Here is a 25,696-nt window from a genome sequence, read left to right as displayed (position 1 = left end):
AAGACCTGGCTGTTTCCTAAATAATGGATGTCTGTAACACCGCACTGTCTTGGTTCTTTTTTCTCCCCGTGTATGCAATTGCTGCTACAGTCCAGGATATCAGTCTGGTCACAGTGCGCTCTGTAAATAATATAAATAAATACATTTAAGACCTCGAGCACCGGAGCCTAATTACAGTTCGGATAAACGCCCAGAACCTGAATAAAAAGCATGAAACCAAAGTATGCAGCCATATTTCACAATGTGACTGTTCTACGAGAACCTTCTTTCTTCATCTGCGCACACAAGGTTTGTCGTTAAACATAAATAAGGGGAGGTAAGGACGGTGCTAGCGGGATTGACCAAAACTGCACACACTGTAGTAATTATATGTAGAGTCTCAAACAGTAAATGAACGCAACCAGTGCTCACTCTATTTATTTAAATTCTATCAATAATAGCATTATTCAAAATTTATCAAATGCGTAATGATAATTTAGTTTAAAAATAAAATTAATTTGTACTTATATTTTACACGGTTTTAAGGATGTTCATTGTTGACCTCTGTAGGAGATTTTTAGCAATAATCTAGAACCACATTCTGAAGGAGGTCACGCGACACAGCGCAGTGTGATATTCTGAATGGGATCGTTTGACGTAGTACAGCTGTTCTTTATACCGTATTGGGCTGTCAGTATACAAGTAGGTTCCTCTTCTGCAGAAGGATTTGCCGTAAATTAAACTTGCTTGTATATTTTGTTGGGTTGTCAGAATACAGGAGGCAAGTGTAAATTAATCCTGTCTGTTGATCATACATGTGCTTCACATACAGTCAACACCTCACACACCAAATAAATGCAGCTCTTCTGTCTTGTCTTGTATTTAACAAGCGGTGTCTCACCTTCAGGAGCTCCAACGCGGACTCCTCACATTTCTCCTCTAGATCTGTTATCAGAGCATTTAGAGAAGTGATTTGATTGGACAGTTTGGAGATATTTGCAGTTTCTACCATGGTAATTTTCTTCTCCATCTCCTCCAGTCTCTGGTGCAGCGTCTGCTCTTTGTCTCTCAGGAGCTGGTGCAGCTCTTTAATCTCAGTCTCAATTTTCTCCTTCTCGGCTCTCACCTTGTTCTGTCAGGATCAAAGAAATGATGGTTAGATTCTGGGAAGATTTCAATGAGCCCCGTCATATGTAGGGTACAGGGTGGGGGGGGTCACAAGGAGTTTTGAGAGAAACCAACAAAACTAGGGCTGGTGCCATACTTAGGGGCGCAGGCGGTGCGAAGCTAAAATTAAGCAAGAAAAAGGTGTATTTTGCAGCTGCGCCCTCTTGGTGCCTTCCCTTCTACTGTCTTAGTTCTCCACTCCCACCAACACAGCCCCTCACTGGGCTCTGCACTGCCCGCCAACACAGACCTCCCCCCCCCCCATTGGGCGGTGTATTGCCCAACCACCTCCCCCACTGAGTGGTGAACTGTCCACCAGCACAGACCCCATAGCCCCCTACTGAGCTGTATAGTACCTAAGCACACAGACCCCCGAGCTGTACACTGTCCACCCTCAAAATCCCTAGAGACCTCAAATGAGCTGTGCACTGCACACTGCCCTTCACTAAGCTGTGCACTGCACACCCACGCATACCCCTACTGAGCTGTGCACTGCTCCCATAGCTCCCCCTGCACTGTGCACTGCACTCACATTGAACCCCAGAGTTATGTGCTGCACACAGCCTACTTACTGAGCTGTACATGAACCAGTGAACCGTGCACTATCCATTCGCAAAGAACTTTATGGAGCTGAGCACTGGTCGAGTCAAGTCAAGTTTAAATTTGTATAGCGCACTACTCACCCAGAGGGTCTCAAGGCGCTTGAGGGAGGAGGGGGGAGCTTTACTTGTCAAATATCCAAGTTTTTAGTTGTTTCCTGAAGGAGAGGTGGTTCTGTGTAAGGCGGAGGTGGGTGGGGAGAGAATTCCAGGTCTTGGCCGCTAAGTAGGAGAAGGATTTTCCCCCCATGGTGGATCTATGGATGCGTGGAATTGCGGCGAGGGCTTGATTGGACGATCGAAGTTGGCGGGTGGGGGTGTAAAAGGACAGGCGCATGTTGAGGTATTCGGGTCCTAGGTCGTAGAGGGCTTTGTGTGCGTGGGTGAGGAGGCGGAACGTTATTCTCTTGTTGACGGGGAGCCAGTGGAGGTCTTTCAGGTGACCAGAAATGTGAGCTTGGCGGGGGATGTCTAGGATGAGTCTGGCTGATGCGTTTTGGATGTGTTGGAGCTTTTTCTGTAGTTTGGCTGTGGTTCCGGCGTAAAGGGTGTTTCCGTAGTCCAGTCGGCTTGTGACCAGTGCATGGGTGACTGTCTTTCTTGTTTCGGTGGGGATCCAACGGAAGATATTTTTGAGCATGCGTAGGATGTTGAAGCATGATGATGAGACGGCGTTGACTTGTCTGGTCATCGTGAGGGAGGAGTCCAGAATGAAGCCCAGGTTACGTGCGTTGTCCGTTGGTATGGGTGCGGTTCCCAGGGCCGGTGGCCACAATGAGTCGTCCCAGGCGGAGGGGGATGATCCTAAGATGAGGACTTCCGTTTTGTCCGAGTTCAGTTTTAAACGGCTGTTCTTCATCCACTCGGCTACTTCTTTCATCCATTCATGTAGGTTGGTTTTGGCGGTGTTTGGGTCTTTGGTGAGGGAGAGGATCAGCTGGGTGTCGTCTGCGTAGGAGATAATGTTGAGGTTGTGTTGGCGCGCAATGGATGCGAGGGGACTCATGTATACGTTGAAGAGGGTGGGACTAAGTGAAGATCCTTGGGGTACGCCGCAGATGACTTCGGTGGCCTCTGATCTAAAAGGGGGGAGGCGGACTCTCTGAGTTCTTCCGGCAAGGAACGAGATTATCCAGTCCAAAGCTTTTCCTTGTATTCCGACGTTGCTGAGGCGTTGTATAAGGGTGCTATGACAGACTGTGTCGAAGGCTGCGGAGAGGTCAAGTAGGATGAGGGCAGCTGTTTCTCCGTTGTCCAGTAGAGTTCGAATGTCGTCTGTTGCTGCGATGAGGGCGGTCTCGGTGCTGTGTTTGGCTCGGAAGCCAGACTGTGAAGGGTCGAGGGATTTGTTGGATTCGAGGAAGGCGGCGAGTTGACTGTTGACAGCTTTCTCAATGATTTTGTCAGGGAATGGGAGGAGCGAAATGGGGCGGTAGTTCTTAAGTTCAGTGGGGTTTGCTGTAGGTTTCCTCAAGAGGGCGCTGAGTTCGGCATGTTTCCAGCTTTCCGGGAAGGTAGCGGAGTTGAGGGAGCAATTGATGACGTCTCGGAGATGGGGTGCGATAATGGAGTCTGCTTTGTTGAAAATGTGGTGGGGACATGGGTAGGTTGGCGATCCTGAGTGAATGGTGTTCATCAGGCGGATGGTGTCTTCAGTGGTGATTGGGTTCCAGGCGCAAAGGTTGTTGGAGGGGGGTTTAAGTTCGGAGGTGGGTGGGGTGGACTGGTCTCCAAAGCTGTTATGTATGTCAGCGATTTTGTTGTGGAAGAACGATACTAGAGAGTCACAGAGGTCTTGGGAGGGAGTGATGTCGTTGGTGCCGGCCGTGGGGTTGGTAAACTCTTGGACGATGTTGAATAGTTCTTTGCTGTTGTGGGCGTTGTTGTCGAGTCGATCCTTGAATGTTGATTTCTTGGTGGATCGGATCAGTTGGTGGTGTTTGTGGGTGGCGTTCTTGAAGGTGGCCAGGTTGTCAGTGGTTGGGTTTTTTCGCCAGGCTTTCTCGAGGGTGCGACAGATCTTCTTGGATTTCTTAAGGTTATCATTAAACCAGGGGGCTTTTTTGCTGCCTTGCTTGATTTAATGGTTTTTCAAGGGTGCTAATTCGTCAGCGCTGTGGTTGATCCATTGTGTGAGGTTGGTGGCTGCTTGGTTTGGGTCCGATGATTTTGCAGGAGGGTTTTGGTGAAGCGATGTGAAGAGCTGGTCGGTGGTAATTTTGTTCCAGTTTCTCCAGGGAATTGGTTGTGGGTGGTTGTGGGTCGTAGTCTTTTTGTAGTTGAAGTGAACGCAGCTGTGGTCCGTCCAATGGAGAGTTGTGGTGTGATTAAAGGAGATGTGCTTGCTGGAGGTGAAGATTGGGTCGAGCGTGTGCCCGGCATAGTGGGTGGGGGTGTCAACAAGTTGTTTGAGTCCGAGATTGGCGAGGTTGTCCAAAAGGGTGGTGGTGTTGCTGTCGTCATTCTTTTCCAGGTGGAAGTTGACGTCTCCCAGTAGAATGTAGTCCTCAGAGGGGAGGGCGTGTGGGCTGATGAAGTCAGTGATGTCTTCGCTGAATTGTGTGCGGGGTCCGAGTGGTCTGTAGATGAGGGTGCCTCTGAGTGTGGTCTTAGGGTCGGTGTGGATCTGGAAGTGAAGATGTTCGGCGGTTGTGAGGTTGTCGTTGGAGCTGGTTGTGATGTGGATGGTGTTCTTATGAACGATGGCGATTCCTCCTCCTGTTTGGTTGATGCGGTCCTTTCAGATGATTTTGTAGCCGTCCGGGATGGCTATGGCGATGTCGGGCGTTGATGAGGTGTTCATCCAGGTTTCTGTAAGAAAGGCGACGTCCGGCGATGTGGTGTCAAGTAGGTTCCAAAGTTCAATGGCGTGTCTGTGGACCGAGCGGGTGTTGAGCAGGATGCACTTCAGGTGGTTAGTTTCGGAGCTCTGTTTGGAGTTTGTGGATTTGGAGTGTGTCCTGATGCAGTCGAACTTGCAGGAGTGGCAGATGAAGGATCCATGGGTGTGTCCTGGGGCGGCTTGGTAGCAGTTGGGGAGTCGGCCGGGGTTAAGTGCAGAGAAGGAAGCGGCGTTGTACGTTAAGCGGGCGGAGTGGGTCTTGCGGGGGCCAGGGGGTCTGGAGCTGGGCGCGGTCCAGGCGCGGACGGGCGTAGACGGGCTTACCTTTGGCGCACCTTTGGCGCGCATAGGGTGCGTCCCCTGCGCGTGAACGCTGCGCGTAGGCTGTTCTGACATAAGTGGATAGTAGAGGGGGCGGGGCGAGGGAGAAGCAGCTGGGAGGCAGGAGCGGGGTGGACAGCCGGGCTGGGAGGCACAACAAACAAACAACAAAATGGCAGCAAGCCAAAAGTGAAACAGGACGAGTTTGGGGCACAACCTGAAAATCGCTAAGTAAATGGGCTGTGGCACCGGCACAATCAGGCACAAGAAATTATAATAGGCAAAGCGAGCAGTGCACAGATGAATAATTAATGAACAGCAGTCTAGCACTCAAGCGCTCAGATGAATAATTAATGAACAGAAGTCTAGCAGACAAGCGCTACGGAGACGATATAATCAGGCACAATACAATGCAGGAAGCAGTGCGCACTTAGAAGAAAGGCTATGAGCAGTCTGGCAGTAAGCGCTACGATACCAATCAAAGGGCAGGGAGCAGCGTGAGGAGCGACCGCTTCTGAGAAGTCAGGACGGTCACATCGCTTGAGGGATCGGGTAGAGCCTTAAGTTACAGTGGGAGGGAGGAGCAGCTGGGAGGCGGGAGTCGGGTGGAGAGCCGGGCTGGGAGGCACAACAAACAAACAACAAAATGGCAGCAAGCCAAAAGTGAAACAGGACGAGTTTGGGGGACAACCTGAAAATCGCTAAGTAAATGGGCTGTGGCACCGGCACAATCAGGCACAAGAAATTATAATAGGCAAAGCGAGCAGTGCACAGATGAATAATTAATGAACAGCAGTCTAGCACTCAAGCGCTCAGATGAATAATTAATGAACAGCAGTCTAGCAGACAAGCGCTACGGAGACGATATAATCAGGCACAATACAATGCAGGAAGCAGTGCGCACTTGGAATGAAAGGCTATGAGCAGTCTGGCAGTAAGCACTACGTTACCAATCAAAGGGCAGGGAGCAGCGTGAGGAGCTACCGCTCCTCACCCACATAACCCTGACTAAGCTGCACATTGTCACCTAGACAGCTTCCACTGAGCTGAGCACTTTTCAACAACCTCACCCACTGAGCTGAACACTGCTCACCCACCAAATGCCACACAGAAACCCCACAGCGAGCTGTGCACTGCCCACCCAACAGGAGCCCAACTGAGCTTTGCACCATCCACCCAGGCAGCCCTCCACTGAGCTGTGCAGTACATGAACCACCCACACAGAACCTCTCTAGGCTGTGCATTGCCCACACAGCACCTGCTGCATAGAGTTGCTCATTGCCCACACACAACTCCCCGCTTAGCTCTGTACTATTCATCCACACCTCCCACGCTGAGCTGTGTGATGGTCAAGCCCTCAGTTAATCTTTCCACTGAGCTGTGCGCTGCTCACCCACACAGACCAGGTCCGAGATGCGTACTGTCCATCCGCAAAGCACCCGAACCTCCCTCTCACCGAGTACACTGGAACTGATTGATCACATCTGTGAGAGTGCAAAGTAACTATGTAAAATTAATGACAGTTTTATCTTTGATGGATGGAGCATCTAGTTTTGGATGAAAAGCATATTTTGGGGAGGGAGGGAGGTCCTGGAAATAGTTCTGGCGGTCCTCCTGCCTAAAGTATTTCCAAGCAGGAGGGCGGCCTTGTCTTTTATGACTTTATATCCTTAATAAAATCTGCTCATCAGCTATCAACCCTTTCACCCAAGATAGAGAGCCCCCCTCCGCCCCCCCCCCCTCCAACGCAAGATATTCAAGAAAGGTGAGGATTCAAATAAGAAATCTGATTAAGGATCCCTTGAATCTGATGATAATGATACGTTTAACCCCTTCGATGCTGATGACGAGCTCAGCTCATCATCAGCCACGGGTGACGTGTGCGGATGACGAGCTGAGCTCGTCATGTAACGCGGTTATTAGAAAACAGCCGCACAGCGCAAAAATAACCGCAGCAGCGATGCGGTTAAGGAAGATAATAGAAGTGATTAGAATAATGATGATTGATTTGTAATCTCAGGATGAGGCCGGACTTGAAGACCCGATCTTCTACCTTTATCACCTATTTAAAGACTGTGAGCGGAACTGCAAAGGCTCAAAAAAGGTCTTACAATGAAACTCATCCACACATAATGGAGACACCCTTAAAATCCGAATACAAGACTATTTGAGATTCAAACCCATCATAGAAACGCAAAGAGCCTCTGTAATTTACAGTGTGAGAACAGAACCCACTGCTTCGCTCAGTACGTCTTCTTCATTAGTTCTGTCCCTCGGTCCAAGAACACACTTGCTGACGCGCTGTCACTAAGATATCCAATCACCTTTACTCAAGCAATCATTCAACCCCATCAAATAAATGGTGCTGTACAAACATTTGTGAAAGTGCGTCTCGCTCATTCTCAGTTAGATCCTAAGGTTCTTAAAAACTTAACCAAATCACTGACCACCCAATAAGATGTGTATTTTCAAGAACAGCCTCTAATCCTTCCTACCAAGGAACCTCAGGGAGGTGTTTTGTGAATGTGTAACGACACTGCCACAGCCTGCCATAGAGAACCTACAGCCACTCTCCTGTTAGTACCGAGATGGTCCTGGTGGCCATCTGTGAATAAGGATGTCGAGCAGTGTTTTCTGGCTTGATGAACTTTGCACTCAAGGAAAATGAATGCATTCCAAACCATTTATAGCTAAGCCCGTCCCTCCTGGATCACGGCACAGGATGTCATTGGCTTTTATCCTTACGTCACTTCCTGCAGGAGGATATCTTTTTATTATGGTCATCATTGAGTCCTCAATGTTCTCCTCATTAAACCATACTATCCACTTCCACCGCGGCTAAACACTTTTCAGGAATACACAATGACTGCAATTTGGAAAACAAACTGCCTGTGATGAGCTTTCTTGACAAGGAGCTGAGGCAACACACAAGAAACGACTGGGAGATTCATTAGAACACCACAGTTAGAGTGGCTGCTGCCAAATCCCCTTGATTGGGAAAGATTCAACCAGTCTGCCAGGACAGGTGACCTTAACCCTCCTTCGAAGGGGTGACCAGACTGATTACTGGGGAGACACACTGGAGATATCCTTGCATTGGAAAGAGACAGCTCAGAAGGAAAGAGGATGCAAAGGATGCCAGACAACTTTAAACTCACACTGCAACACAAGACAAGGTCATTACCACTGCACTACAGGTGCGGTCCTGAATATGTCTCCCCAGTGATGACGGCTGTGCTGACACCTGAGGCCCAGAGTGTCTTGGAACTCAACATGCTGCCAGTTCCGCTGAGCCATCTAAGATCAAATAGCATATGAAGATCTAAAGAAGTTTTGGATATCTTCGGTAGTAGGGAAGGCAGAAGTGACATGAGCTGGAAGAAGATTGGCACCATCAGAAGGCAACTGTCCCTGCCCGGAGCGCTCACCCCGGGGGCACAGACTGAGGGTAGCTGCTTGCGTGGGTGCGGGGTTGAGATTGGACCCAAGAAGAATGCAAGCTTGTGGTCAGGATATCCTTGACCACGAGCAGCACAATCCCGTCACAACCTCCTCTTGAATGGTGTTGGCACTGCCACAGCTTGCTTAGGGTTGTGAGCATCACCACCCTTATCATGAATTGTAACCTCCCATCGACTGAGAAGGGCAAAGATTTCAGCGTTACTGCCCAGTGAGTTGTGCCTGGCGTACAGCATCCGGAATGAAACAGAACCCGCTGAATAGAGCCGTCGGCCATCGCTGCCGGCATGAAAGAACTTCACATACTTTTCACCCAAGGACAGAGATGCACCGCAACATGCCAGGACAGGAAAGATGCATGACTAGCCGGGGACAGAACCAGAATATTCAAAGTGAGCGCCACTAGTTGAATGACCCCAATAGTACCACTGAGAAGCCCATGGCAGAGCCAGGGGTCAATGTGATATACAGCTTGTGAGACCCTGTTGAGGAAGCCATGGGGAAGACAGAGGGTAGAGGGCCTCAACAGAGGTCTCCGCAAAGTGGAGAGGAACTTTGGTGGAATCAAGCACTTTCAAAGACCTGGGGCTGCGATATATGGAACTGTTGGATGGAAATATTAAAGTAGCCCTGACCTCACTACGACAATCTATACCATTCTGGCAGACACTTCCCCTCTCTGCAATGGGTACAATAGTCCTCTGAAAGAGGATGCTGCTTCCACGCCTTCTGTACTTCTTCGCCGCTTTACCAATACAGACACCCAGAGCTGTGTTTGGCGAAATGAGAGCATCGCAGAGGCGGAGAATAGTATTGGGCGAACTTAGACTTCCGACAGACAAAAGGGGGGATGGCAGTCCCTGATCTAGAAGTGTGGTATCCCGTGTTTGTTGGGGTGCTTTGGAAAATGGAGAGCTGGATGTACTATCTCAGGGCACTCATCTGAGTCTATTTCTTATTCCATCTCGAGGGGTGCAGTTTCACAGGGAGGGGATTCTGGTCAGAAAGTTGCGATAGATGCGGGCTAGGGTCCTCCAGAGGATAAAAACACAAATACTGTATGAGTGAGAGTTGGTGTTACAATCTTTATTATTCTTGCACACAGGAGTAGCTGGAGGAGACGATATATTTGGGAGAAGAAAAGACTGGACACTCCGGTGCAGTTGTTTGAGAACGGAAGAAAGGTTGAGTTTTAGGACCTAGTAAGCGAACATGCGATCCAACCGCAGGATTTTTATGGGGCACTAGAGGCTACAATGCAAAACTGATCGCAGGAATGGATAGTAGAGCCCCAGAGCATTGTTGTTTGAAGGACCTGAGCACAACCAATGAGAAGCAGAGAGATATTGACTTTTATATCAGGTGCAACTTGCACAATCCAAGGAAGAGCTGATTGGTCTCTGGGAACAATGGACCATTAACAGGGGGACGCCACTGAACGATGGGTTGAGGCCAAATCTAAAACTCCCGCCTCCCCCCTCAGTTTCCAGGAACTCCAGGTATACATTACTTCAGCATTACTGCCGGCCTAGGGAGAATCTTACCTAAAGGATTCATCTCATGTTCTCAAGAACGCATGCAGCCTCCCAAGATGTAACACCGAGGGAGCAGATTGTTACGGCGTTGTGTGAGGGAGCAGACACTGACAACATATTTGGAAACTATAGTGAATTTGTTAACATATCCCCGGATAGGAATATTACTAAATCCCCGTTGGTCTGCCTTCTAGGACTTTTCCCTGTGGCCAAATCAAAGGCTGTTATAAGTAGATTCTTAGATGCAGCATTATTAGCTCACCTCCGGGTATCTATGAGGTGGAAAGCTTCAGATGTATCTGGTCTATGGGGGTCAAAAAAGAGTTCATTAAAAGGGTGGATTATGAGGGTGCAGCACTGAAAGGGGCAATAAAGTGGGGATTGAGGAAAGAGGACTGTGCATGTGGGACGACATATTGCAAGATTGCCCTTCTATGGACAGTAAAGATCGGATTCGTCTCTCTGCTGACAATGATGGGCAATAATGTACCTATAACGTACCAAATAGCCACTGTTTGAGAATAAGGATATTTTAAAAGGCCTTCACTAGAATGTAATTCATCAGCGCAGATGAGTGTCCTGCCTGTCGAAGATGAACGCACCCTTCTAGAATTCTATGCTATATGTATGACTGTATTGTATATCCAGTGTTTTTTTTTTTGTATTTTCAGAGTTAAGTAGGCAAATGTTTTAAAGAGACATATTGGGGCCTATAATGATGGTAGTGGGAAAGCCTCTGACCTTTGTTCTGAGGCTTTCTGACCACCATTGTCGGTTTCAATTTCAACCGGTTGATAAAGATGCAGCCAGTCGGAATTGAAACCGGCCGGTTATTCTGGCTGGCTTCATGGGCTCAAGGAGCCCGTCGGCTAGTCGGAGATCAGCTCGTAATACCAAAGGGCGGGCCTTTCCGCCCTTGTGATTATGATAGCTGTAACCATGTCGGAAAGCGTGTTTGGAGACCATCAGCAGGGACCCCATGTGTGTGCGACCTCCAATTGGGGGCCGAGCGGGCACCTATTGTGCCCACCTGTTAATCGCTGCACCCCATGGCAGGCACCTCAAGGTGCCTGCTATGGGGTGCAGGGATGAACCTCACCTTCCATTTTCCTATGTGAGAATGCATTACGGCTGGTTTACGGCCGTAATGTATGCTCCCATGTAGGATCGTGACCAAACAGTGTTCGGTCCCATCCTAATTAGGCAGTCCGTCAGTCCCAGGACCGAGTCGGAGTAGGGCAGAAGCAGTTCCGCCTGACTTTGAAATTGGCCCCATCGTGTTTTCTGACAACATAATATGTTATGAATAGTGACACAATATACTCAAAACCTGTAACAGGCGGCGGATAAGAAACAATAGGGCTTTGTAGAGTTTAAACTGATGCAAAATGTTATTCCATGGACAATTTATAAAATAGGTTTACGAATAGTTTTGTTTAGAAAATCAGCTATGATATATATATTTTAAATATTTTACATTTTAATGGACTTTAATCATTAACAAAACATATATGTAAAGTACTTAATTACATTACCAATTCTTTGAAACTATATATTTTCAGTAGATTTTATTTGTTAATTCTACTGTTACTTTACAATTCTATAACATTGTTATGTTATGTTAAACTGTATTTCTTGAGCGCACGTTCACCAAACGGTTTCCTGGCACTATAAACAGGACCGAACGTAGTGCTGAGCAGAGAGTGAGTATCAGTCATATGCATGGGAGAAAAGCCAGGTTTTGAGTAATTTCTTGAATTGGGTATACGAGTCCGTCATGCTCAGGTTAGGGGGAAGAGTTTTCCAAAATTGAGGGGCCAAGGTCGTGTATCTGAGGCCGCCGTGTTTCTTCCGTTTAAAGGCATGGGACACCAAAAGATTTTTATTAGAGGAGCGTAGATCGCGAGATGGAAGGTACCGCTGGATGTTTAGGGCAATGAAGGCAGGGCCGCGTCCTGACAGGGCTTTATGAATGGTACAGCCCAGTTTAAACAAGCAGCGTTGGAGAATAGGAAGCCAATGTAGACTTTTCAGTAAGGGCTTCACATGAACTGTTTAGGCTGTCCAAACAGGAGTCTGGCCGCCTGTGCTTGATAAGCAGGAATGCCCACATAAAGGGAGTTGGCGTAATCAATACGGGAAATGACTAGTGCAAGGACCACCTGGGTCAAGGCTCCTGTGGAAAGGAACCTGCTGATTTTCCTAATTTTACGCACATGATAAAAGCATGCTGAGACCACCGAGCTGACCTGAGCCTTCATGGTAAGGTCACAGCTGATCAAGATCCCAAAGCTTTTCACTGACTGTGCCGGGGCGGGGGACTCCCTAATGAGGTGGGCCAGAAGTTCGAATTCCACGGGTTGGCCACGCCGCCCATAAGAATCAGCTCTGTTTTGTCTGGATTTAATTTCAATTGGTTAGCATCCATCCAGTCGCTGATGAAAAGCATTATAGTTTGGAAATTGGAGATCGATGAGGTGGATGGATCGATGTTAAAGATCAGCTGAAGATCATCCGCATAGTTGAACACCACAACCTTCCTCTTGCGCAAGGCAGTGATCAAGGGGAGGATATACAGATTAAAAAGAAGTGGTGACAGAGCGGAGCCCTGTGGGACCCCGCACATCAATTTAGTTTGTTCCTCCCTGAAACCAGCCAGGCGAACCGATTAAAAGCGGTTATTAAGAAAGGAGGAAATCCATCCTAGAGAAAGGCCAATGAGCCCGGCACTATTGACACGGTCGACCAGGATCTGATGGTCGACCGTGTCAAAGGCAGCTGACAGGTCAAGAAGTACCAGGGCCTGAGTGGTGCCCAGGTCCGCTCTCCTCCATAGCTCGTCCAACACTGATAAAAGTACAGTTTCGGTGGAGTGTTCAAGTCTAAAACCTGCTTGGTGGGGGTCCAGATAGCATGTCCCTTCAACAAACGAGCTAAGGCTGTTGGCGACGTGGGCTTCCATAACCTTACTCAAATAGTGCAGGAGGGAAATGGGGTGATAGTTGCCCGGTACCTGCGGGTCTAGGCTGGGTTTCTTTAGGATGGGAACAACCTCGGCCAGTTTAAAGAGATCAGGAACAATCCCTCGAGCCAGGGAGTTGTTGATAAGTGATAGGGGAGGGTCAGGGCAACGTGAGAAAGCTTCCTGGAGAATATGTGGAGGACAACTGTCCATAGGGGAACCAGAACCAACCTTCTTAAGAAGACCGTAAAAGATTTCCTCAGTGACAGGAGGGAAATCAATCAATCAATCAATCAAAGACATTTATAGAGTGCACTACTTACCCGGAGGGTCTCAAGGCGCTTGGGGGGTGGGGGGGGGGGGGGGGGTGCAGCTACTGCTCGAACAGCCAGGTCTTGAGCTTCTTCCTGAAGGAGAGGTGGTCTTGGGTCAGGCGCAGGTCGGTTGGGAGGGAGTTCCAGGTCTTGGCGGCCAGGTAGGAGAAGGACCTTCCTCCTGTTGTCGTTCTTCGGATGCGGGGGACGGCGGCGAGGGCGTGACTGGCTGATCGGAGATGGCGTTTGGGAGCGTAGAAGTTGATGCGGTTGTTGAGGTAGCTCGGGCCTTGATCGTGTAGGGCTTTGTGTGCGTGGGTGAGGAGACTGGAGGTGATTCTTTTGTTGACGGGGAGCCAATGCAGGTCTCTCAGATGTCCGGAGATGTGGCTGTGTCGTGGGATGTCGAGGATGAGTCTGGCTGAGGTGTTCTGGATCCGCTGGAGTCTCTCCTGGAGCTTGGCGGTGGTTCCGGCGTAGAGGGCGTTGCCGTAGTCCAGTCGGCTGGTGACGAGGGCCTGGGTGACCGCCTTCCTGGTCTCGGTGGGGATCCACCGGAAGATCTTCCGTAGCATGCGCAGGATGTTGAAGCATGACGAGGAGACGGTGTTGACTTGTCTGGTCATGGAGAGGGAGGAGTCCAGGATGAAGCCCAGGTTGCGTGCGTGGTCTGTCGGTTTGGGTGCGGTGCCCAGGGCGGGGGGCCACCAGTAGTCATCCCAGGCGGAGGGCGAGGAGCCCAGGATGAGGACTTCCGTCTTGTCTGAGTTCAGTTTCAGGCGGCTGGTCGTCATAAACTCGGCTACGTCTTTAATCCCTTCGTGAAGGTTGGCTCTGGCGGCGGCGGGGTCGTTGGTCAGGGAGAGGATCAGCTGGGTGTCGTCAGCGTAGGAGATGATGTTGAGGTTGTGTTGGCGTGCGATGGCCGCGAGGGGGCTCATGTAGACGTTGAAGAGGGTGGGGCTCAGCGAGGATCCTTGAGGGACGCCGCAGATGACTTCGGTGGCCTCTGACTTGTACGGTGGTAGACGGACTCTCTGTGTTCTTCCGTCGAGGAAGGAGATGATCCATTCCAGTGCCTTCTCCTGGATTCTGACGTTGCTGAGGCGCTGCACTAGGGTGCGGTGGCAGACAGTGTCGAATGCCGCGGAGAGGTCTAGGAGGATGAGGGCCGCTGTTTCTCCAAGACCTCGCTGTTAGGCTCACACCGTAAGTAGGGCAGAGGATCTAGGAGTTTGAGAATACTTGCCTTATGTTTGTGATTTTTTAAATTGATTAAGTGAGTCACATAAGTGTTGAGAGGGGGTTGGTTTCAAGTAACTATCCAGTTTAGACAGTTCATCCACTATTGAAAAAATGTTCTTGGTTTTATTAGCGGAGTTTAACATTTTGGATGAGAAATACGTAGCCTTGGTCTGCAAAATTAGTGCTTTGTAGACTTTGAATAAAGATAAAAATGTGTCTTTAAGTCTAGGACAGTAGTTGTGACGCCATTTGCGTTCCGCTTGCCTGAGAATTAGTTTCTTCGCCTTCAAATCTGAGGAGAACCAACGTTGTGCTTCATGGGGCCTCTTATTTTTCACTTTCCCCAGAGGGACTAGATTGTCTCTGGCCTCATCCAACTAAGTGTTAATTTTGGCTGCTTGAATATGGAGCGACTCCTGCCCTGCTCTAGGTGCAGAGGCATCAAGCCGGAGGCAAAAGTCATCCATATCCACTTTGTTCCAGTTTCTGGCTAAGAAGCTGAGTGATGGGGAGGTGGTGTGAGTATGAGCAAAAGGGATGACAAAGGTAGCCAGATGGTGATCCGACCAGGGATATGGGTCACTTGTAGATGAAGAATATCCTGGTTGGTAGTCCAAACCTGGTCGAGAGTGTGCCCTTTGACATGGGTGGCGACATTTATATGTTGGATGCAATTCAGTCCCGTTAGAAGTTCAGAGAATTCACGTGAGCGAGGGCTTTCATGTATGTCGTCGGGCCAATAGTTGACATCGCCCACAATCAATACACGAGCGTTGTTAATGACCAGCTCGGCAACCCTATCAGTCATCAAGTGAGGGAAAGTGGGCATATGGGAAGGGGGCGATAAAGTAGCACACAAGTAAAAGAAAGGTCCTGAGACTCAAATTTTAAAGAGAGGCTATCAACTAGGGGAAAACCTAGGGGGACCAGAGGAGTTGTTTTGTATTTCTGTTTAATGACAGCTGCCACCCCATCTCCCACCTTCCCTGCAGGTCGGTCAGCCTGAAGGATGTAGTAGCTGTCGGGAAGTGCCGCCAGGACAGGATCTGATTCATTTGATAGCCATGTTTCAGAGAGAAGTAGGATATCTGGTTTAGCAGTGTCCAGCAGGTGAAAGATCTCAAATTGGTGCTTCACCATAGAACGAGTGTTGAGGTAATAGATTGATAGACCGTTAGGTACCTGGGGTGTAGGGTTGGGGAGGGCCCTAGAGCCTAAGTTGTTAGAAGAGGGCTCTTGATCAAAGGCCTTTAACCGCAGTGTGGGGGTAGGGTTCACCTGCCGGTAAATCCCAAATGAAAGTAAGCGGTTCTTAGTGTGAAGGGTGATGTCCGCTGCGCCTTGCCAGAGTTTGAGTTCTGAGGAGGAATATCTTAAGAATCGGGCATGGTGTATGGCCCCAGGCCCCGGATGGACATGGACGGGCGCAGACGGGCTTGCCTTTGGAGCGCCTTAGCGCGCGTCCGCTGCGCGGGAGGGGAAGCATCGATTGAAATAAGATTGCGGGACTCCGCCCTCTCCGGTCTGCAACCCAGAAGAGGGGGAATGAATGAGTTTGTGGCCGGTACTCCCTCCACTCAACCGGGATAAGGACCCGTGGTGGACCGGGGAGCAGTGTGGATCAGGAGAACAGGTAGGGAAAGTACAATTCAAGGTTTAAAATTACAACTTTCATTTAAAAAACAACGAAATGCCCCCAGCGTGCATGCAAGCCACACACACTCCACTGAAAAGCACAGTTAGCGTAGAAGATATTTTGGTAATAGATATTTTTATAGTTTCTCTATTATGTACACACAATGTTTTAGTCAATGTAATATTAAGTTTAAAAACTCATTATTTTAATAGTAGATATTTTGACATTGATTTTTGGTACATAGATATTTTTTGTATTAGATATTTAGGACCCACCCAGCTCACCCAAGGGCTGCACTCACTGTAATACCTGGTTTTGGCGGCCTCCAGGGGAGTGGACTATGATAATGCTACTGGCTGCTACTTCCCACAGGCAGCGCTGGCTGCTACTCCCCACAGGCAGGACCTGTATTGAATCATCAAGGTACCTAAGTCTGAGATTGATCAGTGGCTGTCTTGAAAATTTTTAGAAAAAGAAGTCCAGTAGAATCAGGACAAACAGTGTTACCACACTAACACGATATATACAATGAATGATGAATAAAAATGAGAAAAACCAGGATTTTGTATTATCTGAAAATTATTATTCAAATCAAAAAGTATATTTATATAAAAAGCATAGGGTACATACATGGATATTATTTAGATATTCAAGGTAATAGTTGTATCTTCCTTTGACATATCTAAACATTAAGTCCAGACTGCTTAAACATAAAGAACATTGATTTCAATTCAATAATCAGAAGAAAATCAAAGTATGACAAGGAATCACAAAATGCAGAGATGGACTAAAGTAGTCGACGTTTCGGTCTTTTTGAAGGTTTTCACAAGACCATCATCAGGACAGTAAAGTTCAATATACAATTGATGACCCTTTTTACTTCTTAAATGTGCGTCTATTTAGATTTAAGACGACAGCAGCACTTTCAATCGTGGCGTTGTTTGGAGGCAAAGAGTGTAAGCCTTTACCGGACTTGTTGGAAGCCCCCTTTTTTTGATGCGGTCACATCCGAGATTCGAAAAATATACAAGTGTTTGGAAATCGATCGAACTTGGATTCCCTGTTGGAAGTTATAGACAGCACTCCTATGTAGAATACGAGTGAAATTTTGGTACAAAAGAATCACTCTTTGCCTCCAAACAACGCCACGATTGAAAGTGCTGCTGTCGTCATAAATCTAAATAGACGCACATTTAAGAAGTAAAAAGGGTCATCAATTGTATATAGAACTTTACTGTCCTGATGATGGTCTTGTGAAAACCTTCAAAAAGACCGAAACGTCGACTACTTTAGTCCATCTCTGCATTTTGTGATTCCTTGTCATACTTTGATTTTCTTCTGATTATTGAGTTGAAATCAATGTTCTTTATGTTTAAGCAGTCTGGACTTAATGTTTAGATATGTCAAAGGAAGATACAACTATTACCTTGAATATCTAAATAATATCCATGTATGTACCCTATGCTTTGTATATAAATATACTTTTTGATTTGAATAATAATTTTCAGATAATACGAAATCCTGGTTTTTCTCATTTTTATTCATCATTCATTGTATATATCGTGTTAGTGTGGTAACACTGTTTGTCCTGATTCTACTGGACTTCTTTTTCTAAAAATTTTCAAGACAGCCACGGATCAATCTCAGACTTAGGTACCTTGATGATTCAATACAGGTCCTAGCGGTGCTGTAAAATAGACAATCAATAAAACCCCTTGATGGCCATTTCTCTTACAATTAACCTTGCCCGAGCCCGCAAGGGTTTATTGGGTTGCTCACCTACATATTCAACTCCCCACAGGCAGCGCTGGCTGCTACTCCCCGCAGGCAGCGCTGGCTGCTACTCCCCACAGGAAGCGCTGGCTGCTACTCCCCACAGGCAGCGCTGGCTGCTACTCCCCACAGGCAGCGCTGGCTGCTACTCCCTACAGGCAGCGCTGGCTGCTACTCCCCACAGGCAACGCTGGCTGCTACTCCCCACAGGCAGCGCTGGCTGCTACTCCCCGCAGGCAGCGCTGGCTGCTACTCCCCACAGGCAGCGCTGGCTGCTACTCCCCGAGGCCGCGCTGGCTGCTACTCCCCGCAGGCCGCACTGACTGCTACTCCCCACAGGCCGCACTGGCTGCTACTCCCCACAGGCCGCACTGGCTGCTACTCCCCACAGGCCGCACTGGCTGCTACTCCCCACAGGCCGCACTGGCTGCTACTCCCCACAGGGCGCACTGGCTGCTACTCTCTACAGGCCGCACTGGCTGCTACTCCCCACAGGCCGCACTGGCTGCTACTCCCCACAGGCCGCACTGGCTGCTACTCCCCACAGGCCGCACTGGCTGCTACTCCCCACAGGCAGCACTGGCTGCTACACCCCACAGGCAGCACTGGCTGCTACTCCCCACAGGCAGCACTGGCTGCTACCCCCACAGGCAGCACTGGCTGCTACCCCCACAGGCAGCACTGGCTGCTACCCCCACAGGCAGCACTGGCTGCTACCCCCACAGGCAGCACTGAGTGCTATTACTGTTCGGGTGCTTCCAAGGGCAACACAGACATATATGCCTGGTTACTGGTTGAAAGGAAGTGGGCCCAAACGTAAGGTAAGTTGGAGGGCATTTATTCACATCCAGTTGCAGCGTCTCCCCGGCAGCAACTGCCGAGACAAGAATCCACAGTGTGTTCCACGCAGGGAACATTCTTTCTAAGAATGCAGAAGCACCCAGTACAGATCCCAACACACCTCCCCTTCTTCATAAAAGAAATATAAGAAAAGATAGAAGGAAGCACAAAGGAAAAAAACAGAAGCAAGAATTATCATACAATAAATGAAACAACATATTATGGCAAAACTAAAAGAAAATAGCAAAAGACTAAATTACCCCATCTTGTAGTCTTGAAATTTAGCAGGAACAGATATGACTCTGGAAGAAATTTCCCTCGGAGGGTTGGAAGAGATTCCCCTCAGAGGGATAAGGTCAGAACGAAAAACACCCCTTTCACTAACACTGGCAGAGCTGGGATTAAAAGAAACATTAACCCCAAACCGCTTGTCGACACAATCAGTCATGGAGCCAGGCACAATAGAAATTGTATTTTTGTTCCAAACCTTTCCATCATCCAACACAACAACACTATCCTTCACTACATACCCCCTCTTGGGAGATGAAAATCGCGACTCCCCCTTGCGGAGAAAACCTGGTTTCTTTATCCTTACCCAATCACCCACCTTCCCTTTTGACGGAGACAAAACAGCCAATCTAGTGTCATACTTTTCCTGGACAGAGGCCTTGACATCAGCTACAACAGATAAACACGAAGGATCCACAACCTTCCTTGACATCCATTCTTTGTTTAATTTGGAACCAGCAACCTTTCCACGCAACAAAGTGAAAGGAGCAACGCCAGTAGAAACATGTGGAGTGGTCCTCACAGCCCACAACATATCACTAACTGCCTGACGCCAATGCAACCCATTCACCAAGGCAAGTTGAAGGTGCCCCTTAACAACACGGTTGAAACGCTCAACCAAACTGTTGCTGAGGGGGTGATAGAGTGACGTAAGGATATGTTTAATCCCAGCTTCCTTGAAAAACGAAGATATTTCAGCCGAAACCAGCTGCGTACCGTTGTCAGACATAATTTCCTCAGGAAAACCGTCCCTTGAGAAAACATCCCGTAAAACTTAATGACAACAGATGAGCTGATAGAGTCCACAAACCTCACCTCCGGCCACTCGGTCATGTAGTTAATTAACACCAGAATATACTTAGGAGTGGTACCAATGAGACCATATGGTCCAGCAATGCCCAACGCTAACTTGGACCAGGGAATGTTCTTCACTACAAGAGGTTCAACAGGGGAAGGATGAGTAACCTGAGATTTGTCGCTGACAATGCGCTCACAACAAACAAAATGTTCAACATCCTTGTCGACAGAAGGCCACCAAAAATCTTGCCTCACTCTGCGTTTCATAGATCGAATGCCAGGATGACCTTTGTGAGCCATTCAGAAAAGGGGGTGGTGATGAACAGAGTGTCTGAATTAAGCAGACCACTCTTGCCCAGTCCAAAGATCAGGGCTTGATCCATCACCGTTATTTATCTCACTGCACCATCCCAGCTCAGAACCTGGCTATATGCAAATCAGTCTGTCCCTGGCCCAGTGCATCATGGGAACAGGGCAGACTAAACTACCAAGCCAATTCTTCACCAGAAAGGAGACAAGCTACCGGGGACCGGTTTCTGGCATTTCAGCCGTCTTCGGCCCGGCTTGCTTGAATCCTGATGGTGCAGTGAGAAAGGGACTCATGTCTGAGTATACCCTGCCACACCTATAGTGGCCAAAAACGATTCAGAAAAGGGGGTGGTGATGAACAGAGTGTCTGAATTAAGCAGACCACTCTTACCCAGTCCAAGGATCAGGGCTTGATCCATCACCGTTATTTATCTCACTGCACCATCCCAGCTCAGAACCCGGCTATATGCAAATCAGTCTTTCCCTGGCCCAGTGCATCATGGGAACAGGGCAGACTAAACTACCAAGCCAATTCTTCACCAGAAAGGAGACAAGCACAGAATCCTTTTCTGAATGGAAGAAGAGACCATGAATAGCGCCCCCTCTTCTTAATATACCGCCCACAAGAGATAGCTCATCCCTAATTCTCTTATAAGGAATAATTTCAAGAGGACAATCCTGGTCACATGGCCATACCTTACACATGAGGTAGATGACCACCCTCATATCCGCATCCAAGGTAATGCCTTCCAACCACTCATGTTCAGAAAGAGCACAACCCACAGTGTCATTCAAGGAACCCACAGCGCGGACTACCTCCGAGTCTTCACATACAAAACTTTCATCATTGTTGGGAAGTGGAAGTCTGGACAAACAATCAGCGACTAAGTTCTTCGCCCCAGCCACATATTCAAATTGATATTGAAATTCCTGCAACCTAAATTGCTATTTGGAGATGCGCGGGTCTAGCCCTGCCCCCACCTTTGGTTGTGAATAAATCAACCAAAGGCTTGTGGTCAGTTCTTGAAATGAATCTGTTGCCCCAGAGAAAATTCTTAAAATGTAGAACACCCCACCACATTGCCAAAGCCTCCTTCTCTATGGTGGAATACGTGCCTTCAGCACCCCTCAACGTTCTGGAAGCAAAAGCAATTGTTTCCTCACGGCCATCACCCCTTCTCTGTATGAGAACAGCACCCAAACCCACATTGCTGGCATCTGTGGATAAAATGCATAAACCGTTGATATTAAACAGTTTCAAAGGACGAGCACAAACAATTTCTTGCTTAATAGTATCAAAATTACTACTACAATCATTGTCCCAAACAAATTAACATTGTTCTTAAGTAAATTCCGCATGGCAGCAGTCTTGGTGGAAAAGTTATTGACAAATTTAGACTAGTACTCCACCAAACCCAGGTATGAACCCGGCTGATCTTTGTTCACGGGTACAGGAGCATTCTGAATAGCATCAATGATCTTAATTTTGGGTTCAACACGATTGTGGGAAATATGGTGGCAGAGATAGTCTACTCCATCTTGAAGAAATTTGCATTCATCCTCCCTCAGAGTTAGACCACTGGACCTTAAAATGCTCAGAATCAACTTAACCCGTTCATCATGCTGAAGTTCAGTCTTACCGTGGACTAAAATGTCGTCTTGTTCATCAGTCTCTGGAAAACAGCCGAGGCTGAAGCCAATCCGAATGGCATACAAATATAACAATATGCACCATCTGGGGTAACAAAAGATGTGAGGTGTCTAGAGTCTTTGCACAACTCAATCTGGTGATAGGCAGATGAAATGTTGAGAGAAGTGAAAAACCTAGCACCTTCAAGAGTAGCCAACATCTCATTGATGTTTGGAAGTGGATGACTATCAAGCCAGATGTTCGCATTGAGATCGCGCAAGTCAACACACATTCTCAGGCATTTATCAGATTTCTGTGCCAAAACTATGGGGGCGAGCCACTCGGAACCCTCAATTGGCTCGATTACACCTGCAGCACATAGACATTCCAACTCTTTCTTTAATTCCGGACGTAAACTCAAAGGCACTTTATGTACCTTGTGGGCAACTGGTTTGGCATCGTCTTTTAGAACTATACGATGCTGGAACCCTTTGAGTCTACCCAGCTCCCCAGTAAATACTTCTGGAAAAATCTGCGCCCACTTAGTATTCGATACTTGAGAAACAGTTTGCGCTTTAGATGCTACAGAAGTGGAATTGTAAAACTCACCTAAGGCACTGCGGGATACCACCATATCAGGATGGTTGGGATCCAGGATGGTATTCAAATCACCTTGCTCGTCCCACCCTAACAAATTAGCACCTTCCTTAACTACAAATACTACACCAGTAGTATGATCAGAATGAAAGTTCAATTCAGCAGAACATTTTCCAAGCACTTCCACCTTTTTGCCACCATAAGCAAAAATCTTAATGTTGGAGGGTTCTAAAAGCACACCAGAAATCCTACTAAAATCCACAAGATTTTACAAGGTAAACGGGGACCCAGAATCTGCCAGAAATGTACAGCATACCTCATTTACAGTTATAAGGCAAGTAGGAGATTTCCTTTTCCGGAGGCCGGACAAAGAAGACAATTCGACAACACCAGCCTCGTGAGAAGAAGACAACATCAATAATTCATAACATTCTTCATCAGATTCTTCAGAAATAGTTTTCACAGTTTGACTAGGCTTTTTAGCAGAAGCTGCTTTGCACATCCTAGAGTAGTGACCTTTGTTCCCACATTTACAACAGGTTTGGTTAAGGGCAAAACAAAATTTGGCAGAACCCAGATGTGACCTCCTGCCACAACGAAAACACACCAGTTCCTTTTGCACAGGTTTAGCTCTGGAAGGAACGCTAGATGTGGTAGAACGGGTGGCACTAGACGTGGGTACATTAGGTTAGGGTTTATTGAGTTTAAGAGTTTCACCTCCGCAGTTGAAGAAGATGAACTCATTTCCTTAACACAGAATTGAGAATGCTCAATGTTTTTGGCTAAAGTGAGAACAGTCTCCAAATCAGGATCACCAGAAGCAAGTAGTTTCTCTTGAATCTTTTTGTTACAAGTTCTTTCAATAAGTTGATCACGTATGATCTCATCCCTAAACTCCCTATAATTACAGTTAATGGCAAGTATGCGAAGAGCTGCCACAAAATCATCAATAGATTCGCCTGGACTCTGAGCACGTTGAAGAAACTTATGACGCTCAAGTACAACATTCCTTTTAGGAAAAAATCTTTCATCAAGAGTTTTTATCAAAGAGGCATAGTCATCAATCAGAAAAGAATCACCAGTTTCGCCACCACTAAATGTAGTGCTGACAATTTCAAGAGTCAAAGTTTTCAAAATGTCTCTACCTTCGGTGCCAAGATTATACATTAAAATAGCTTTTTACTTCTTAGAAGTGAAAGTGTAACCATCAATAGCCTCTAAATATGCCTCAAAAGTATCCTTCCACTGTTCCCATGGTACAGGTGGTGTACCAGCTGGTTGCAAAAAAGGAGGAGGAGCCAATATGTGATCCATGTGCGTGGGTGAGTTGCTGCCCCAAAGTGCAAAAAGTACAAAATAAACGTTAAATCAGCATGAATAAAAAAAAGCAAGAAATAAGTGCTCCCCACTACAATATGGTCAGGACAAAAAGGATGTCAAAGTTGAGAAAACACAAAAAAAGTGCGAGAAAAACTTGGAAATTACTTGAATGACTTAAACCTGCTGTGCGCATATGCAAAGGGCACCTTGGAATTTCATGAATGATTAGAATTGCTATGTACATCAGCGAAGAAATTAATGCTGAGCACAACCAAAATAACATGAAATTGCTGTGCGCTTGAGATAATATCCATGACAAGGAATTGCTGTGCGCATCAGCGAAAGAATCAACACAGGCGCAACAAAAATAAAGCTGTGCGCATCAGCGGGATAATCCGATGCATTGGGTAGCCATGACGAGGCTACAATGGATCCACAAAATGGCCGCACGCAATGTCCCCACGTTACGTGCGGCTGGTCAGGCAAAGGCCGTCAAAGTGCATGACGCTACAACATCACAGGAGAAGCTGTTGGAGGGTGTAGGCGGTGTCACAGCAGCGCGTGGACACAGGTACAACTGGGCTCAGTACACCCCAACAGCGCGTTGCACAGCACCCCCAGAAAGTACCTCACGGAGCTCGAACTAGCTCCACCACAAAGCGGAAGGCAGAGAGGAGCCGCCAGCCAGGCTCAGCAACTCCAGCACACCGTGGACACAGGAACAACAACTCCAGCGGACCGCGAACACCAGGGCCGGACAAGCAGAACAGCTGGAAGAAAGAACAGGAAGCAGCTTCGTCGATGGGAGGCTGGAAACTGGGACCATTGTCACCAATGAAAGGAAGTGGGCCCAAACGTCAGGTAAGTTGGAGGGCATTTATTCACGTCCAGTTGCAGCGTCTCCCCGGCAGCAACTGCCGAGACAAGAATCCACAGTGTGTTCCATGCAGGGAACATTCTTTCTAAGAATGCAGAAGCGCCCAGTACAGATCCCAACACTGGTGCTCTCAGGACCCGAGGGCGCTGATGCTCTATTTTTTATTGCTTCATGTATGAGATGTATTTTTCTTTTGTGTCGTTGTTTGTGTGATGAGGAGGAGGTTTTACATGATAATCTTTGTGAGTCAGTATCTCTTTGTGCACATTTCCTCTGCAGTCCTTGAGTGTTGTCCTTTTACTGGTCCTCCTCAGTATGTTTGCAACACAAAGTTTGATGCTTAAAGGTTCAGCTCTTTTTTGTTTGCAAAATGCCTGGTTTGATGGTCATGGTGTCAACCTTTGTCTGTACATTGGAGGTCGGGTTGATGATTCCCCCATACCTGTGTGTTTCTAGTGATAGAACTGTGTGTGCCCTCCTCCATTGCCATTTTGTGTGTTCAATAAGTGTAATATCACATGGACTCCATTTTTCAGGTGTGAACCACTTTATATTTTGATCTTGTTTTTCACTCTTTCTTTGCATCATTGCTGGGATGGGAATGTCACCTGTGTGATGTACAGTTGTGCCCTTTCGCTGCATGCCAGAGCTGCACATACCCATGATCCTGTTTTTTTTTGGTGTAAGACTTTATTTGTATTTGCCAATATTACAGTACTTTATTCTGTAGACCAGAGGTCCGTCGCCCATCACTTATTATCACATCTTCATTGTTACACAGCTCTTCAGCCCACAACCCTCCGGTCCGGCAGCAATTGTTAGCGTTTTACATAAGGCATTTGTACAATATTTATTTAATATGTATCGTCTTACTTTTATATACATTCTAACTAAACTTTAGACTCATTAAGATCAGATAGGTATTTATAGCCATAACAGTGTATCTTCAATGTCACTAGCCGGTTCAAGGTTCCCGGGCATCTATCCCATCCTTTCTTGACCCCAGGTCTTACAGCACCTCTAGTGCTCGTGTCCCAGTCCTCCTCTTATCTTCTCCACACCTCCCAGTACCTCACTCATCCATCTCTTCCTCGCATGATCCTGGTTTTTGATTGATGGTCAAGCCACACACTGACCCCGTATACATGTGGTGACCTGGGTCTGGTTTGTGATAATGATCAGTTCCGGACCTTATTCTGAACATG

At 47.5% G+C, this 25,696-nt stretch overlaps 1 protein-coding gene across 1 annotated transcript in view; it reads right to left on the bottom strand.

Moving 5' to 3' along the window:
- LOC147724976 (E3 ubiquitin-protein ligase TRIM39-like) overlaps nt 1-25,696 on the bottom strand; it is a 167,340-nt gene that overhangs the window by 27,265 nt on the left and 114,379 nt on the right. Inside the window, exon 3 of the mRNA XM_086966459.1 lies at nt 881-1,111. Within this exon, the coding sequence (XP_086822585.1) occupies nt 881-1,111 (231 nt within the window). The remainder of the gene's footprint in view (nt 1-880; nt 1,112-25,696) is intronic.

Source organism: Lissotriton vulgaris, chromosome 4_1 (assembly GCF_964263255.1).
Source record: "Lissotriton vulgaris chromosome 4_1, aLisVul1.2, whole genome shotgun sequence".
NCBI classification, from domain to species: domain Eukaryota; kingdom Metazoa; phylum Chordata; class Amphibia; order Caudata; family Salamandridae; genus Lissotriton; species Lissotriton vulgaris.
Note: the sequence above shows the minus strand (reverse complement) of the source record. Positions and strands in the feature narration are given on the sequence as shown.